This window comes from Rana temporaria, chromosome 4 (assembly GCF_905171775.1).
Source record: "Rana temporaria chromosome 4, aRanTem1.1, whole genome shotgun sequence".
Lineage (NCBI taxonomy): Eukaryota > Metazoa > Chordata > Amphibia > Anura > Ranidae > Rana > Rana temporaria.
This window is the reverse complement of record NC_053492.1, coordinates 85,287,428-85,303,563: the sequence shown is the minus strand read 5'-3', so window position 1 is coordinate 85,303,563 and position 16,136 is coordinate 85,287,428. Positions and strand designations below refer to the sequence as shown.

General features: G+C 43.1%; 1 protein-coding gene across 2 annotated transcripts in view; it reads right to left on the bottom strand.

Moving 5' to 3' along the window:
* Window positions 1-216: 216 nt before the first annotated feature.
* Window positions 217-16,136, bottom strand: part of PDIA6 (protein disulfide isomerase family A member 6) — a 58,612-nt gene continuing 42,692 nt past the window's right edge. For both annotated transcript variants that reach the window (XM_040348592.1, XM_040348593.1), the window contains exons 9-13: window positions 15,810-15,894; window positions 6,424-6,496; window positions 3,260-3,418; window positions 2,960-3,056; window positions 217-773 (exon numbers count right to left, since the gene is read on the bottom strand). In XM_040348592.1, the coding sequence (XP_040204526.1) occupies window positions 705-773; window positions 2,960-3,056; window positions 3,260-3,418; window positions 6,424-6,496; window positions 15,810-15,894 (483 nt within the window). In that variant the 3' untranslated portion in view covers window positions 217-704. The remainder of the gene's footprint in view (window positions 774-2,959; window positions 3,057-3,259; window positions 3,419-6,423; window positions 6,497-15,809; window positions 15,895-16,136) is intronic.

The following is a 16,136-nucleotide window of genomic DNA, read 5'->3' as shown; positions in this document are numbered from 1 at the left end:
CCCTCGGGAGAGAGCTTCCCAGAGGGGGTTAGCCATTGCGGGGAGGAGCCGAGACAGCAGGAGGATCGCGGCCACTTATTTAAGAACAACCTGTGGTGGGTTATGAAATTCAATGCTAGGCAGAGGCCTTAGGAATTATATAACAGGATATATTCACATGTTCAGTCTCTCACCCAGCAAAATAGATAGTGAATATTTATAACAATCAGCCACCAGTTTGTCAAAAAATATTTTATTCGTAAACTGAATCAAGCTGATCAATTTGCTGATGAAAATACCCAAAACATAAAATATGTTAAACAAAATAACAATTGCAGCATCAACTGAGGAAACATTTAGAAGACATTTTTTTTTTTTAATGACCCCCCAGTCCAAAAGGGCATTACCAGAATTTCCTTCACGTTAGCCCTGAAGAAGCCCTTCCACGCAAAAAAAAATATCAGTTTTCTGCAAAACCTAAAAAGCATACAATGAAACTCGCTGTTACAACAATTCATAGAATTTTTCAGTATTCTCCCGAGAGGAACTGTCCATTGGTATCACTGAAGGCCTTCTCTGCAAGTTCACAAGTATGTCTCAGGTTAAAAACAGGCCATCATCAGAGTCCCACCAATGTTCCGGATGAGCGGATGACCACCAGCGGTAAAAGTTCCTCCAAGAAGAGGTATGGTGTAACAATACAACAGGGAGGTTTCTGTGTCACTTCACAGTTCGTCTTTGTCAAATTCATCCAGATCTACATCGCTGAGATCAATGTCGTCTTCCACTGGTAGCTAATAAAACAAATTGAATTGAAAATTAAAAATGATTTAATCATGAAGGAACTGCGTTGAAATACACTGTACCCTAGTATACATCGATTACCATCTCCTGTCTTTCTCTAGAAGTTTCTGACGTTGATCCTAACCTCGCAAACTTTCACTCTTCCGATTTAGCCATTTCCTCAAAAAAATATATATGACATCTAGATCTCTACTGCCACTTCTTCTCCTATGGATCGTTCACACTATGGGCAGTGACTGGCATTTTTTGCACTGGATATATGCCAGTCACAACAAGTGCAGATAGAAAACCATTGTTTTCTATGTGCCCAATTCACACCACAACACCGGTGCGATGTGCCGTGTGGTGCAATGCACCATGAAATGTGCATTACACCACACCCAGCCGGACCTCACACTGACAGCTGCCAGCACAGTAAAATGGTGCATTTTATCATCTGGACCAATGTGAACAAGCCCTTAAAGTGGATGCAAACCCAAAAAATATATATATTTTTTTTGATGTCACAATGTAGAGTATAAGATTTCCTATCATCTGTGCCCAGTCTTGCCACACAGAGTTAATCCAGCGCTGAGCAATCCTCTTTTAATGTTCAGTGAAAATTAACAGAATTCCAGATAAAAACTTGCCAAATTATAAAGTCCGTTTCTCTGTTCTTGCTTTGTGTTACAGGTTATTTACATATCCTGGTAATATACAATTAACTTTGGATCACCTCATATTATGATAAACATAACATATGATAAACATGTCCAAGCTCTAGATATGTAAATAATCTGTAACACAAAGCAAGAACAGAGAAACAGACTTTATAATTTGGCAAGTTTTTATCTGGAATTCTGTTAATTTTCACTGAACATTAAAAGAGGATTGCTCAGCGCTGGATTAACTCTGTGTGGCAAGACTGGGCACAGATGATAGGGAATCTTATACTCTACATTGTGACATCAAAAAAATAAATAAAAAAAAAAAAGAATTTTTGGGGTTTACATCCACTTTAAAGGAAGCCTGACCCAAGAGATACAGAGGCTGCCAAGTGGATCCTCAATACAAGTCACTGATCTGAAATAAATTTGCAGATAAGGACTGCTGACTTTTGTTACTGGTTTTTCTGGTGCACTTTAATGGCTATATGTTTACCTGCTCACTGCAGAGTGCCAAAGAGGGTTTGCATTATATACACATTTTATTAATAATTGGAAAGTGTCTCTTACTTTATTAGACGCTGTATGTAGTACTGTAACAGTGTCTTTACTGTAAGCAACAGCAGGCCACTAGGCGGTCTGTCTGCTCATAGTCCTATCTGAATGGGCATGCTACCAATTTTCACTAGGGAGAACCTGAGACTGAAAACAGACTATGGCTGCCAGTTCAAAAGCAGTGCAGGATTTACCTGGGGTAAGCCGTACCACTCGTCACCAAAGGTTTATATAATATATATATATATATATATATATATATATATATATATATATATATATATATATATATATATATATATATACACATACATACATACACACACACTAGCAAATGCAAGAAAAAAAATGTATGTGAGATACACACACACACACACATATATATATATATATAAATAAAACAAATTGTAAGTAACAGCTACAGTTTTAATCAGATGCACATTGCCACCATAAGGCTGCAGTTGGATCTGCAGTATAATCTGCAGACTGAAAGCCTGTTTTGCCAATGAAGTCTACAATCTGCATGTAATCACTGTCATAGCTGGCAGTTAGCTGATGGCTCTCGGGTAGGAAGGCATTTATTAATGTATCGCCAGTATAGGGTATCATGCTAAGAACATCAATGTGTAGATTGTGAGCGGTAAGCAGTTAACACACAACAATATATAAGCATCCATTTCGTTTTGGAACACTGAACATGTCTGCCCAGGCAAGGCACACACATGGTAGCTCACCATCTTTGGCAGATAGGCAATTAATATCTTCTTTGTAGATAAGAATGTATTTGTGCATAGTGACGATAGGAAGCACTGTACAGCAGCAACACATATTCATTATAATACAAGGCAAGGTTCAGAATGTGGTCTGACCTTATCCTAATGTACAAGTCTTGGAAAGAGGCAACAAGTCTGCTCAGATGTAAGCATTAATTACAGGTATGTGCCATCTGGTGTAATTGAACGGATCTGCCATCTTACCTCTCCATCCTTGCCATCCCAAGGCTCAACTGTATTGATCTTAGGGAGTGCACCTCCACCAACAGGTAATGTAGAACCCCGTCCATATGAAAGCTCCCTGAAACAAAGGGTGTATCAATTAAAATGTTAGAACTGGTCAACGTTCTCATTGGACAACATATCTATATTACTAATATTCTGAATAGTAATTTGATTAACTTAAAAAGGGCAACACTTAAAAAAAGAATTGCATTCCAATAGATTAAACAGGGAACAAGTATAGAAAAATATAAAAATAGAAGGCCAAGATCACATCCTTACCGTAAGAACTCATTAATGCCCTGTTCACTGAAAGAACCTTTCAAGAGTGCAAATTTCATCTTTCGAGCGTTGACAGCAGCCATGGCTGGGTAACCAAATCCACCAATACCCAGAGCAGTCTCCATGTCCAGCTGGGTCCCGGCCTCTGCCCACAGCCATCTGGAAAACACAGGCAATACAGTAAGACATAAACTACATTCTTTTACATCTTACATAATACCTGCCCACCATATAATACTGACCACATCGATTTTTAAAGCATACTACTAACAGAACATCTTCTTATAAAAGTCTGCTCTAAGCAAAATACTGATGTCACAGCTCTACTTCTTATTGGATTTCCTCTAGACCCGGGGTGTCCAACTTTTCATTTTCCTGGGCTACATTAGAGGAAGAGGAATTGTCTTGTGTCACACATAAAATACACTAACAATAGGTATAGCTGTGAGCAGAAAGTCAGGCAGATCACAGGTTAACAATCACTGATCACCTGAGTAATGTAACCACATTTTTTTGGTAATATTTTTTTATTGTAAAAGGGCAACATAAAATGAGTGCAATATTTGACAAACTAACATATCAATATCTGGTTGGATTGATAAAGTAGCAATTCTCAATGTCCTCATCATATAATTTGGTTCCAATATTGCCCTTTGTGTGCAAATTTTTTTTTTTAAAAAAAAGGTGTTTTTGTGGTTCATCCTTGAAATTATTTGATTACAAATTTAGATGCTGCTGAAAACTGATGACATGAATAAGATGTGATTGGGATATTTTTATTTCAAAAGATAAAAAAACAAAACAAAACAAAAAAAAACTACGTCCAGTAAAGAAACACTGTCAAATTTGTTGTTCAAGTTAAAATAATGCCGCGTACACGACCGTTATTCATGTCATGGAAAAAAAACGTTTTTCCTCAACGTGATTCCTCTCAAGCCTGCTTTACATACACACGATCGTGATTAAAAATGCTCAAGCAAAGCGCGGTGACGTACAACAGCACTATAAAAAGGGGAAGTTCCATTCGAATGCTGCCACCCTTTGGACTGATTATGCAAATTTCCTGCCTCATAACTTGCTTCTGAGCATGCGCATTCCCCCCCCCCCTCGTTAAAGCGTACACACGACCGTTCTGCACAACGAGAAAAAAAGACGACGTGAAAAACAATGAGAAAAAACAGAGCAGGTTCTACATTTTTAATGCCCATTTTTTTAGTCGAGAAAAATGCTCTGGAGCCCACACACGACCAATTAAAAAAATGACATTTTCTCATAATGAAAAACGTGTCTACGCGGCATAAGTATTTTTTTGCTTGAAAATTACTTAGAACCCCCAAACATTATATACATTTTTTTTTTTAGCAGAGACCCTAGAGAATAAAATGGCGGTAGTTTGCAATATTTTATGTCACGCTGTATTTCGCAGTGGTCTTTGAAACACAATTTTGGGGGGAAAAAAATACACTTCAATTAACCACTTAACCACCCCATAGCCAAAGTACGGCTACAGGGCGGTTTCTTAACTCTGAGAGGCCGTTAATTAACGGCTTTGCAGAATCGCGCTCCCGTGTGCCCCCTGGGGCACGCACACGGGAGTGTCCGTGACCGCTGGGTCCGCATCACGGTAAATCGCCGCTGATTTACCACGTGATCGCTTGTAAACAAACCGGCGTCATCTTCCTCCCCTCTCTGTACCGAGTGAGAGGAGAGGGGAGAGAGCGGAGGCAGCAGCAGTACTGTGGGCTGGATCGGTGACAATTGCAGTCACAGATCCAGCCATCCATCCATCCCTGCCCGATACTCTGCCCATACAGTGCAATACACAATACTCTGCCCCATACAGTGCAATACACAATACTCTGCCCCATACTGTGCAATACCCCGCAATGCTCTGCAATATGCCCCCCCCCCCCCTCCTGCTTCTACGGACTCAACGCTACGATCGAAGGATTGTTGTTTTTTTTTGTTTTATTTCAGCCTAGTGGTGAGATGTGGGGTCTTATTGACCCCCACATCTCACTGTAAATAGGGCCTGTCATGCCATATTCCTATTACAAGGGATGTTTACATTCCTCGTAATTGGAATAAAAGTGATCAATAATTTTTTTTAAAGCACCCCTGTCCCCGTGTGCTTGCATGCAGAAACGACCGCATACGCAAGTCCCGCCCACATATGAAAACTGTTCAAACCACACGTGAGGTATCTCTGCGAACGTTAGAGCGAGAGCAATAATTTTGGCCCTAGACCTCCTCCAACTAAAAACATATAACCAGTAAAAATATTTAAAGCGTCGCCTATGGGGATTTTTAAGTAGCGAAGTTTGGCGCCATTGCACAAGTGTGTGCAATTTTGAAGGGGTGACATGTTGGGTTAATAAAAAAAAAAAAAAAAAAAACAGTAGTTGAAAATTATCGAGCAAAAGAAGAAAAATGCAGATATTGGAGCGTCAGAAAGGGGGCGGTGTCCACCCCTGAGTGCCACCTATTGCGGGAGTATCATGCTGGCGCGACTTAGTCCTCCTCCTCACCCAGAGCGGCGATCTCTGTGTGTCACGGAGCTGAATTGTCCTGCCTCCTGTAATAAGATGGCACACTGATCCAATGGCGGGACATTGAATTAGTGTAACGTGATCACAGGAGGCAGGACATTGTTACTGCGGCCGGGAAATTCTAATTATTTTTTACACTGTCACTTTTTTTCTGATCACTTTTATTGCTGTCACAGGGAATGTAAATACCCCTTGCGACAGTAATAGGCAGTGACAGGTACTCTTTATGGGGAGATCTGGGGGTCTAAACAATCCCAAACCTCTCCTCTGCACTTACAAAGACACCAAGATCAGTGCTTCTAAACACTGACATCCGGCATAGTTTGGGTCTCTGGGCATCGGGCATCACCCCGGTACAACCACTTCAGCAAAATTACGTACAGGCATGTGATTTTGCGGGAAGTGTTTAAGTTTGTAATTTTGTGTTGGGCTGCATTCATAGCTGCCTTGGGGTGCAGTTTGGACACATCTGCTGCTCTAAAGGATAGCATGCACATGTAGCAACCATGACTGGAGGGTATTAGAAGATAATCAAATCTGGATTAGGGGGAAACAATCTCATAAGAGTGTACCCAATATAACATTAAAAGGTAAAAAGCCAGGCCATCTTCTTACCCCCACATCTTTTTCTTGTACTTGTCTGCGAGTTTGAGCATGACTTCCAAATAGGAGTTTCTTCCTGAAGCACCTGTAACAAAGATCACAATTCAGTTAAAAGGTGGGTAAATCACATTCTAGAGAGAAAAAAAATTAAATAAAAAATCTGTTGTTAACAGTCACCTTTTGGGTAATACAATTCTGCAATAGATGTACAGTGGCGAAATTTATGATTTAATCCCCTGCAGATTTTGTAAATTTGCCCGCTTACAAAGAAATAATCACTCTATTATTACATGATACACAGAATATCAACCAAAAATCCAGAAAAAAACACATGATTTATATAAATTGAGTTGCAGTTCAGTGAATATAATATATAGTATTTGAGCCTCTACCAACCAACAATATTTTGCCTCCCACAGATTTGCTCATGTGGTACACAGATTAGTCCTGTCAATTCAAGAAGGTGCTCCCAACGACAACTCATTATATGCATTTCATCCTTCCATTCAAACCTCACCATCATGGGCAAGACCAAAGAGCAGTCAAAGGACATCAGGGACAAGATTGTAGACCTGCACAAGGCTGGAATGGGCTACAAAACCAATCGACAAGAAGCTTGGTGAGAAGGAGACAACTGTTAGAGCGATTATTCGCAAATGGAAGAAATACAAAAGACTTAGTTAGACTTACCGGTGACGGTATTTCTAAGAGCCTTTCAGGACAACCTTGGAGAGAGCGCAGCTCCGCCTCTTCATTAGGAAACACATGCTAATCTTTAAAAGCCCTCCTCTTCCACCATGGCCTCAGTTATTGTGGTCCGACTCTCTGGAAGACATAGCACAGAAAACCACAACACCATGATAGATTTTATAACTTATTACTTTAACATTTAGGGAGGGTAACAGCGGTTGTCCTGAAAGGCTCTTAGAAATACCGTCACCGGTAAGTCTAACTAAGTCTTTCTCCAGTCGCCTTTCAGGACAACCTTGGAGAGGATAAACAAGTAACTTACCCTAGGGTGGGACTACTGCTTGCAGAACCTTTCTGCCAAAGGCTTGGTCTGCGGCAGACAATAGATCCAACCTGTAGTGCCTTAGGAACGTTGAGTAGTTGCTCCAAGTGGCGGCCTTGCAGATCTGCTCAGGTGTAGCGCCGGCTCTTTCGGCCCAGGAGACTGCAGTTGACCTTGTTGAGTGTGCCACAATACCTGAGGGAGGCACGACTCCTTTGGCTTTATAGGCTTCTGAAATAGCAAGTTTAAGCCATCTGGCTAAAGTACTTTTGGATGCTTTTTCCCCCTTGCGGGGACCTGAGAAAGCTACAAAGAGAGCATTTGACTTTCTGAAATCTCTGGTGACTGAAAGAAACTGTAAAAGACACCTTTTCACGTCTAGTGTATGGAACGCTTCTTCTCCAGCATTAGAAGGGTTTGAAGCAAAAGTGGGTAACACTATTTCCTGTGACCGGTGAAATTTTGATGATACTTTCGGAAGAAACGAAGGATCCGTTTGAAGGATCACTCGGTCTGGAAAAATTCTTAAGAAGGGTTCAGTGATGGCCAGAGCTTGGAGCTCACTGATTCGTCTTGCTGACGTAATAGCCACCAAAAAAACTGTTTTGAGGATTAAGTTTTTCAAAGAAATATTCTCCAATGGTTCGAACGGAACTCCCGTCAAACCTTGTAGTACAACCGATAAGTCCCAACTGGGAAAACTTTTGAGGATCACTGGCCTATTTCGAGCTAGTGCCCTAAAAAACCTGGAAATTAAAGGTTCTCTGGACAGAGTTTTTTCTAAGTAAACAGAAAGAGCCGCTACCTGTGTCTTTAAGGTACTGGCTGCAAGTCCTTTTTCCATTCCTTCATGGAGAAATTCTAGCACTGAGACCACAGTCTTAGTTTGAAAGGTCTTGGAAGAACACCATGAGTTATACTTCTTCCACACTTTAAGATAAATTGATCTTGTTACCTCCTTCCTACTGGACAGAAGAGTTTTTACAACCTTGTCCGACAAGCCTTTATTTTTCAAAATGTCTTCCTCAGAAACCAAGCGCTTAGATGTAACCTGTCTGTTTCTGGGTGACACACAGATCCCTGTGTTAGAAGGTCCTTCTTGGGAGGCAACTTCCATGGAGGTTTTGCGGCCAGGTTCAGTATGGTTGCGAACCAAGGCCTCTTTGGCCAAAAGGGAGCAATCAGAATTAGGTCTGTTTTCTCTTCTCTGAATTTCCTTAAGACCAATGGAATTAAGGGAAAGGGGGGGAAGGCGTAGCACAGATGGTAATCCCAGGGATGGGCTAGAGCATCTATGCCTATCGCCTGGTCTTCTCTGTGGAGAGAAAAGAAGTTTTGAACTTTCGTGTTTTGCTGACTGGCAAAAAGGTCTACTTGAGGATGTCCCCATTCCTTGGAGACCATGTTGAAAATCTCCTGACTTAGACTCCATTCTGCTTCTATTACTTTCTTTCTGCTGAGAAGATCTGCCAGCAGGTTTTGGGATCCTTTTAGGTGGATTGCTGACAAAGAGGCCACATTTCTCTCCGCCCAAGTCAGTAACTGATTGGCCAGCTCCATCAATCCCTGGCTCCTGGTCCCGCCTTGTCTGGTCACATAGGCCACTGCTGTAGTGTTGTCCGACAAAATTTGAACATGACAACCCTTCAGCATCTGTTGAAAAGCCAGGAGACCCATAAAAATGGCTTTTAGTTCTCGCCAATTCGAAGACCTCCTTGCCTCCACTTTGGTCCATGACCCTTGTGCGGTCTGTCCATCCAAGTGGGCTCCCCATCCCCACGAACTTGCGTCCGTTGTCAGACGTTTGTCCGAGGGAAGGACCCATGAGAGACCTTTTGTGAGATTGGAAGGATCTCTCCACCACCAGAGGGACCGCTTTACCTTTGATGATAGAGAGAAGGTTTTCTCCAGTGACTCCTGGTGAGACCACTCCTGTAGGATGTTCCTCTGTAGGGGTCTGGAATGAAGCCTTGCCCATTGAATGGCAGGAATCGAGGCCGTAAGTTGACCTAGGACTGCCATGGCAGAACGTACTGACACTGGGAGATTCGTTTGAATCTGGCTCACTGCAGAAACTACCTTTTCTACTTTTTCTTGAGGGAGAAACACCTTCTGCAGAACTGAATTGATGGTGTAACCGAGGAACCTCATTTTCTGTGAGGGGTCTAGGTTTGATTTTTCTAGATTCAATATCCACCCCAGGCTCTCGAGATGAGCCTGGGACGTCTGGAGATCTGAAACCAGCTGATCCCTTGAACCTGCAAAGAATAAGAGGTCGTCCAGATAAGGAACAACTGAGACCCCTCTCAGTTTCAGAGGCTCCAAGGCTTCCGCCATCACTTTTGTAAAGATCCTTGGTGAGGATGAGAGGCCGAACGGCAGAGCTCTGAATTGGAGGTGCCATATTGAAGTTCCCAAGTTTATTGCCAAGCGTAGAAACTTTTGTGAGGCCTGCGCTATTGGCACGTGTAGATACGCATCCCTTAGATCCAGAGAGGCCATGAAGCACTCTGGTGTTAACAACTTTGTGATGGAATAAATGGTGTCCATCCGGAAGTGCTTGTACCTTATAGTTTTGTTCAGGATCTTCAAGTTCAAAATTAGGCGATATTTGCCTGAAGGCTTTTTTACTAAGAATATGTGGGAGTAAAACCCTCTTCCCTCCTGATCTTTTGGGACTTGGACAATAACTTCCTGTTGGATCAGATCCTTTAGAAGGTTCATCATTGCGGAAGCTTTTTCCAGATCCCTTGGTAGGGTTGTCACATAAAACCTGCAAGGAGGGCACTCTGAAAACTCCAGACTGTATCCTTGTGTAACTATGTTTTTCACAAAGGGGCTCTTGGTCAGAAGGCTCCACTGAGAAGAGAAAATGGACAGTCTTCCCCCCACAGGAGTCAGATTGTCACTTGTCTTTTGATGACTGATCCTGGGGCGACTTAAAGAGGATACCTCCTCTTCCTCTACCTCTTTGAGGAAACCAGCGCTTTTTGTTTTCTTCTTTTTTGGAGGTTTGTGGAAAAGAACGAAAATTCTTTTTAACAGGTTGTTTCTTAGCCGGGAAAGCCTTCTTTTTGTCGGCTGTTCTATCCAGAATCTTTTCAAGATCTGGTCCAAACAGTAAGTCCCCTGAGAAGGGTAACCCGCAGAGTTTGACTTTAGAGGCTGTGTCCCCTGTCCAGGTTTTCAGCCATACTGCACGTCTGGCTGAGTTCACCAGGGCAGAGGATCTAGCTGACAACTTAATTGATTCAGCTGACGCATCAGCCATGTACCTGATTGATTTTAGAATCAATGGAAAGGATTCCAAGATATCCTTCCTTGGTGTACCAGCTTCAACATGGTTCATCAGCTTTTCCACCCAACACTCCAAGTTTCTTGCCACCACTGTGGAGGCCATTGCAGGTTTTAGACTAAGAGAAGTAGAGTCCCAGGCTTTCTTTAACAGGGAGTCCGCTCTTTTGTCCATGGGATCTTTTAGTATCCCCATGTCTTCGAACGCAAGATCCGTGCGTCGAGACACCTGGGAAAAAGCAGCATCAACTTTTGGCTTTTTATTCCAGGCTTCAGAGTCTTTATCTTCAAAGGGAAATCTTTTCCTTAGACTTTTAGAAAAGAAGGGGCCCCTTTCTGGATCTTTCCACTCTTTTCTTATAGTATCTGATACTACTTTATGAACTGGAAAAACCTTGTGTTTGGAGGCATCCAGACCCTGGTACATTTTGTCATGAAGAGATAATTGTACCTCCTCTTCTTGAATATCAAGTGTAGTATAAATTGCTTCAAGAAGGTCATCTACTTCATCTAGAGAGACTTTATATCTGGAGTTTCTGTACTCTCCTTCCTCTTCCTCCTCATCTGAATCCCTGAGTGAGCGAAGAGTACCTGTCCCTTCATCCCCTGAATCCACAACCTCTGACCTCGAGGTGGAAGCTTTTGGGCTGGGTGGTAAATGTTGGGGTTCAGCTTGCACTGCTGGAGTCTGAACCAACATAGATTTGACCGAATTCAAAGAACTTGCAAGTTCTTGCACTGAAGAAAATAACATTTTATATTGCTGGGATGTCTCTTCTTCCACTAAATCCTTAATACAAGATTTACACATTGCCTTCTGCCATGAATCTCTGAGAGGGTTTTTGCAGGAAGGACATTTCCTTTGAGTTGGTGGCTTTTTAGTTTTTTGTTTCTCCTAAAACACAAAAGAGGGTATTTTACCATTGGAGAAACAATAGGTTTTTTACAAACAAGGAAAAAACCGCCACCACTTTAAAAGGAAGATGTGATAGAAAGATCCACAGCTAATCAAACACCACCCAGTGCAACTGTCAGGGACCGAGAGAAGTTACCTCTGACCCTGCAGTACAGGCTCCTTAAGGAGGACAAATAACAAACAACCATATAAGCCCAATAGTAAGGATAGAGGCACCGCTGTACCCCCCTACCTGGACCTGAGCAGCGTCTGAGGCGCCTGTCTCCGCCATGGCTGTAGGTTCTTCCATCGCCGAGAGAAACACAGCCGGGACTGAATGATTTTTAAATCTTTCCCGGGCCCGCGCGTCATCAAAGACGGCCGGAACCGGAAGACGCCGCTCTTAGGCCTGTCCCCTGACCTCTGCGTTACTAGGCGACGTGGACCACGTGTCACCACGCCTCTACAGGAAAGAACGCTGCTGTGCATGACGTCACCCGCCCGCCAGGACCCGGGACCGTCATGCGGCGTTTCAAAAATAAACACCGCCAATGCGGTAGTGAGCCGCCCGGCCACCTGAGCCAAAACAGCGGACCCCTGGGCACTCAGCGCCGCTTCCTGTAGAGCCTTCACTCCACTGAGCAGGGAGAGGCTGGAGACTCCGGAGGACTCCCCCCACCCTTAGGGGAGCCTGGGATGGCCACTGCACACCAAACAGAAAAGGTAAGGCTTACCCCTCCAACCTTGGAAAGAGCGCAGCACCCCTGGTCCACAAGCATGCGCTTCCACCATGGCGGAGGAAACACAATAACTGAGGCCATGGTGGAAGAGGAGGGCTTTTAAAGATTAGCATGTGTTTCCTAATGAAGAGGCGGAGCTGCGCTCTCTCCAAGGTTGTCCTGAAAGGCGACTGGAGAAATAACCATTAATCGCCCTCATTCTAAAGCGCCATGCAAGATTTCGCCTTATGGGGTAAGGATGATCATGAGAAAAGTTATGGATCAGCTCTGGACTATACAAGACTAGCTTGTGAATGACCTCAAGGCAGTTGGGACCAGTCGCCAAACAAACCATTGGTAACACAATACGCCATCATGGATTGAAATCCTGCAGTGCCCGCAAGGTCCCCCCTCCTCAAGAAGGTAGATGATGTATTGGCCCATCTGAAGTTTGAAAATGAACGTCTATATGATTCAGGGAAGGATTGGGAGAAAGTGCTGTGGTGAGATGAGACCAAAATTTAGCACGTTGGCATTAACTTGACTCGCTGTGCTTGGAGGAAGAAAATGACGACTATGCCCCCAAGAACACCATCCCTACAGTCAAGCAAAGAGGTGGAAGCGTTATGCTTTGGGGGTGTTTCTCTTCCAAAAGGTATAGGCCATCTTTGCCACATTGAGGGGGCAAATGGACGGGGCCATGTATTGTAAAATCTTGGATGAGAACCTTCATCCCTCAACCAGAAAACTTAAGATGGGTCTTCCAGCATGACAATGACTCAAAACATTCCACCAAAAGGCAACAAAGCAGTGGCTCAGAAGAAGCACATTAAGGTCATGGAGTGGCCTAGCCAGTCTTTAGACCTTACTCCTAGAGAAAATGTATGGGAGGGAGCTGAAACTTGCCAAGCGACAGCCAAGAAACCTTGAAGATTTAGAGAAGATCTGTTAAGAAGAGTGGACCAAAATCCCTCCTGAGATGTATGCAAACCAACTACAAGAAACCCCTTACCTCTGTTCTTGCCAACAAGGGTTTTTCCACCAAATACCAAGTCACAGGTACAACAAGTTCACATGTTTTGCTTGGGGATCAAATACTTTGTTTACTCACTGAACTGCAACTTAATTTATGACATTTGTATCATGTTTTTTCTGGATTTTTGGTTTATATTCTGTCTCTATCATTTAAAATACACCTATGATAAAAAAATATAGACCCTTCATTTTTTTGCAAGTGGGCAAACTTACAAATCTGCAGGAGATCAAATAATTAATTATTTTCCCTACTGTATCGTATGGGCATGGACAAATCAGACCCAGTCAACATATCAAATCTGCAAAATGCTAAAACGTGGGTCCCAAAGGATAACCACACCAATTATGAGGTCTCCATCAATTCATACAAGTCATGCGTTATCCACGGCCACACCATTTCATACAAATCACGTGGTCCCCATGCCTACACCAATTCATACCAATTATGCGATCTCTATCAATTCATACAAGTTATGGGTTATTCATGACCGCAACATTTCATACAAGTAATGCGGTCCCCATTCAAGCTAGTAGGACACTTTCAAATAAGGCGGTTACAGCACAGTAAACTTCCACTATAGTAATATTCACATGGATTGTCATGCACCAAAGGGCCATTGCCCTTTTCTTTTCTACAGCCCTTAATAAAAATCTAAACTGATCAAAAGGTGTAAAAATCTACAAAAGTTGGTGGTTATGGCATAATACAGACAGATCTTGATACATAATGTCCGGATTAGGGTTGTCCCGATACCACTTTTTTAGGACCGAGTACAAGTACCGATACTTTTTTTCAAGTACTCGCCGATACTGAATACCGATACTTTTTTTTAAATGTGTCCCCAAATGCAGCCATGTCCCCCCATATATGCAGCCATGTCCCCCCCATATATGCAGCCATGTCCCCCCCATATATGCAGCCATGCCCCCCCCATATATGCAGCCATGTCTCCCCCCCATATATGCAGCCATGTCTCCCCCCCATATATGCAGCCATGTCTCCCCCCCATATATGCAGCCATGTCTCCCCCCATATGCAGCCATGTCTCCCCCCATATGCAGCCATGTCTCCCCCCCATATGCAGCCATGTCTCCCCCCCATATGCAGCCATGTCTCCCCCCCATATGCAGCCATGTCTCCCCCCCATATGCAGCCATGTCTCCCCCCCATATGCAGCCATGTCTCCCCCATATATGCAGCCATGTCCCCCCCCCCATATATGCAGCCATGTCCCCCCCCATATATGCAGCCATGCCCCCCCCCCCATATATGCAGCCATGTCCCCCTTACCGTACATGCTGCCGCATCCCCGCTTGGATAATACGGGCGGGGAACATTACAGTTTTTATTTGAATAGCTGTAATCTTTCGCGCCACGCTGCGTATAGACACTCCCCCTTGCTCGGGATTGGACAGTTCACCCGAGCAAGGGGGAGTGTCAATACGCGGCGGGAAAGACTACAGCTATTCAAATAAATGCTGTAATGTTTCCCACCCGTATTAACCAAGCGGGGATGCGGCGGGAGCAAGTATTCCATTTTGGTATCGGGGGTATTTGCGGGAGTACGAGTACTCCCGCAAATACTCGGAATCGGTCCCGATACCGATACTAGTATCGGGACAACCCTAGTCCGGATGGTACACATTTGCCATATAGAGGCCATGTCAGTCTATTGTAGGAAGTGTGTAATTTGTTTAAGTGTGGACAAAATCAAAAATGCAGGATGGTGAACTGAGCCACACCTCTAGCTGGATTTTTATTTTCTAAGATAAACTTGCCATAAGCGAGTATAGCTTATAAATTATTAAGTCCACAGACATAAAAGGAAAAGCAGGAATGTTAATAGACATATTACAGGCAGGCCTGTGTTGGACGAGTCATTTTCTGGCCTTATATGTATCTTAGATATTCCCTGCCAAAGTTTACACCTTTCTACATTCCAGCTCCTTATGTCATTTTCTCTACAATATAAAAAAAAACACTACAAATCGAACAGGTCGAGTTGTAACCCTTTCATTACAGCCACAGCTAGCATGTGACTTCAGAACTGCACAGAAATATCAACAATGGGGTCATCAAGAGATAGAAGAAATTGTTAGCTGGATTAGCTCACCAGAAAACTCCAAAAATGTAAATCGGTTTTGGACGGCCCAATGCATTATTCATAAGTTCTAGATTTTCTTTCACTCTCTGACCTCACTGAGGGGTTGATTTAATAAAACTGTAGAGTGCGAAATCTGTTGCAGCTGTGCATAGTAACCAATCAGCTTCATACTTCAGTTTGTTCAATTAAGCTTTAACAAAAAAACCTGGAAGCGGATTGGTATTTTTGCAGAGCTGCACCAGAATTTTCAATTTCCAGCTCTATTAAATCAACCACTTTGTGTTATTAGGAACCCGACGAAGCTATGAATATAAGGAGAGTGAATGTTATGAAGGTACCTGTGTCCAGGATATGGGGCAATACAGCGATAACGCACAGCTGGTGCTCCTCACACGTCTTCTTCACAATGTCCTCATTCAGGATCTGAAAAACATCAGACAATTATTGCTGCTGATTGAGATGCCCAGAAGCAAAATGTGTAATGTGTAACATAGCACTTCTAACACTAAAATGGCAACATTTCAGTCAATACACAAGCAATAGTAGTCAATGGGAGAAAAAAAAAAAAAAAAAAAAAAAAAAAGAAGCAGCACTTATAGCGGATTTCCACCCTAAAGTGAAGTCGCGCTGATCGGCACCCTCCCCCCCTCCGGTGTCACATTTGA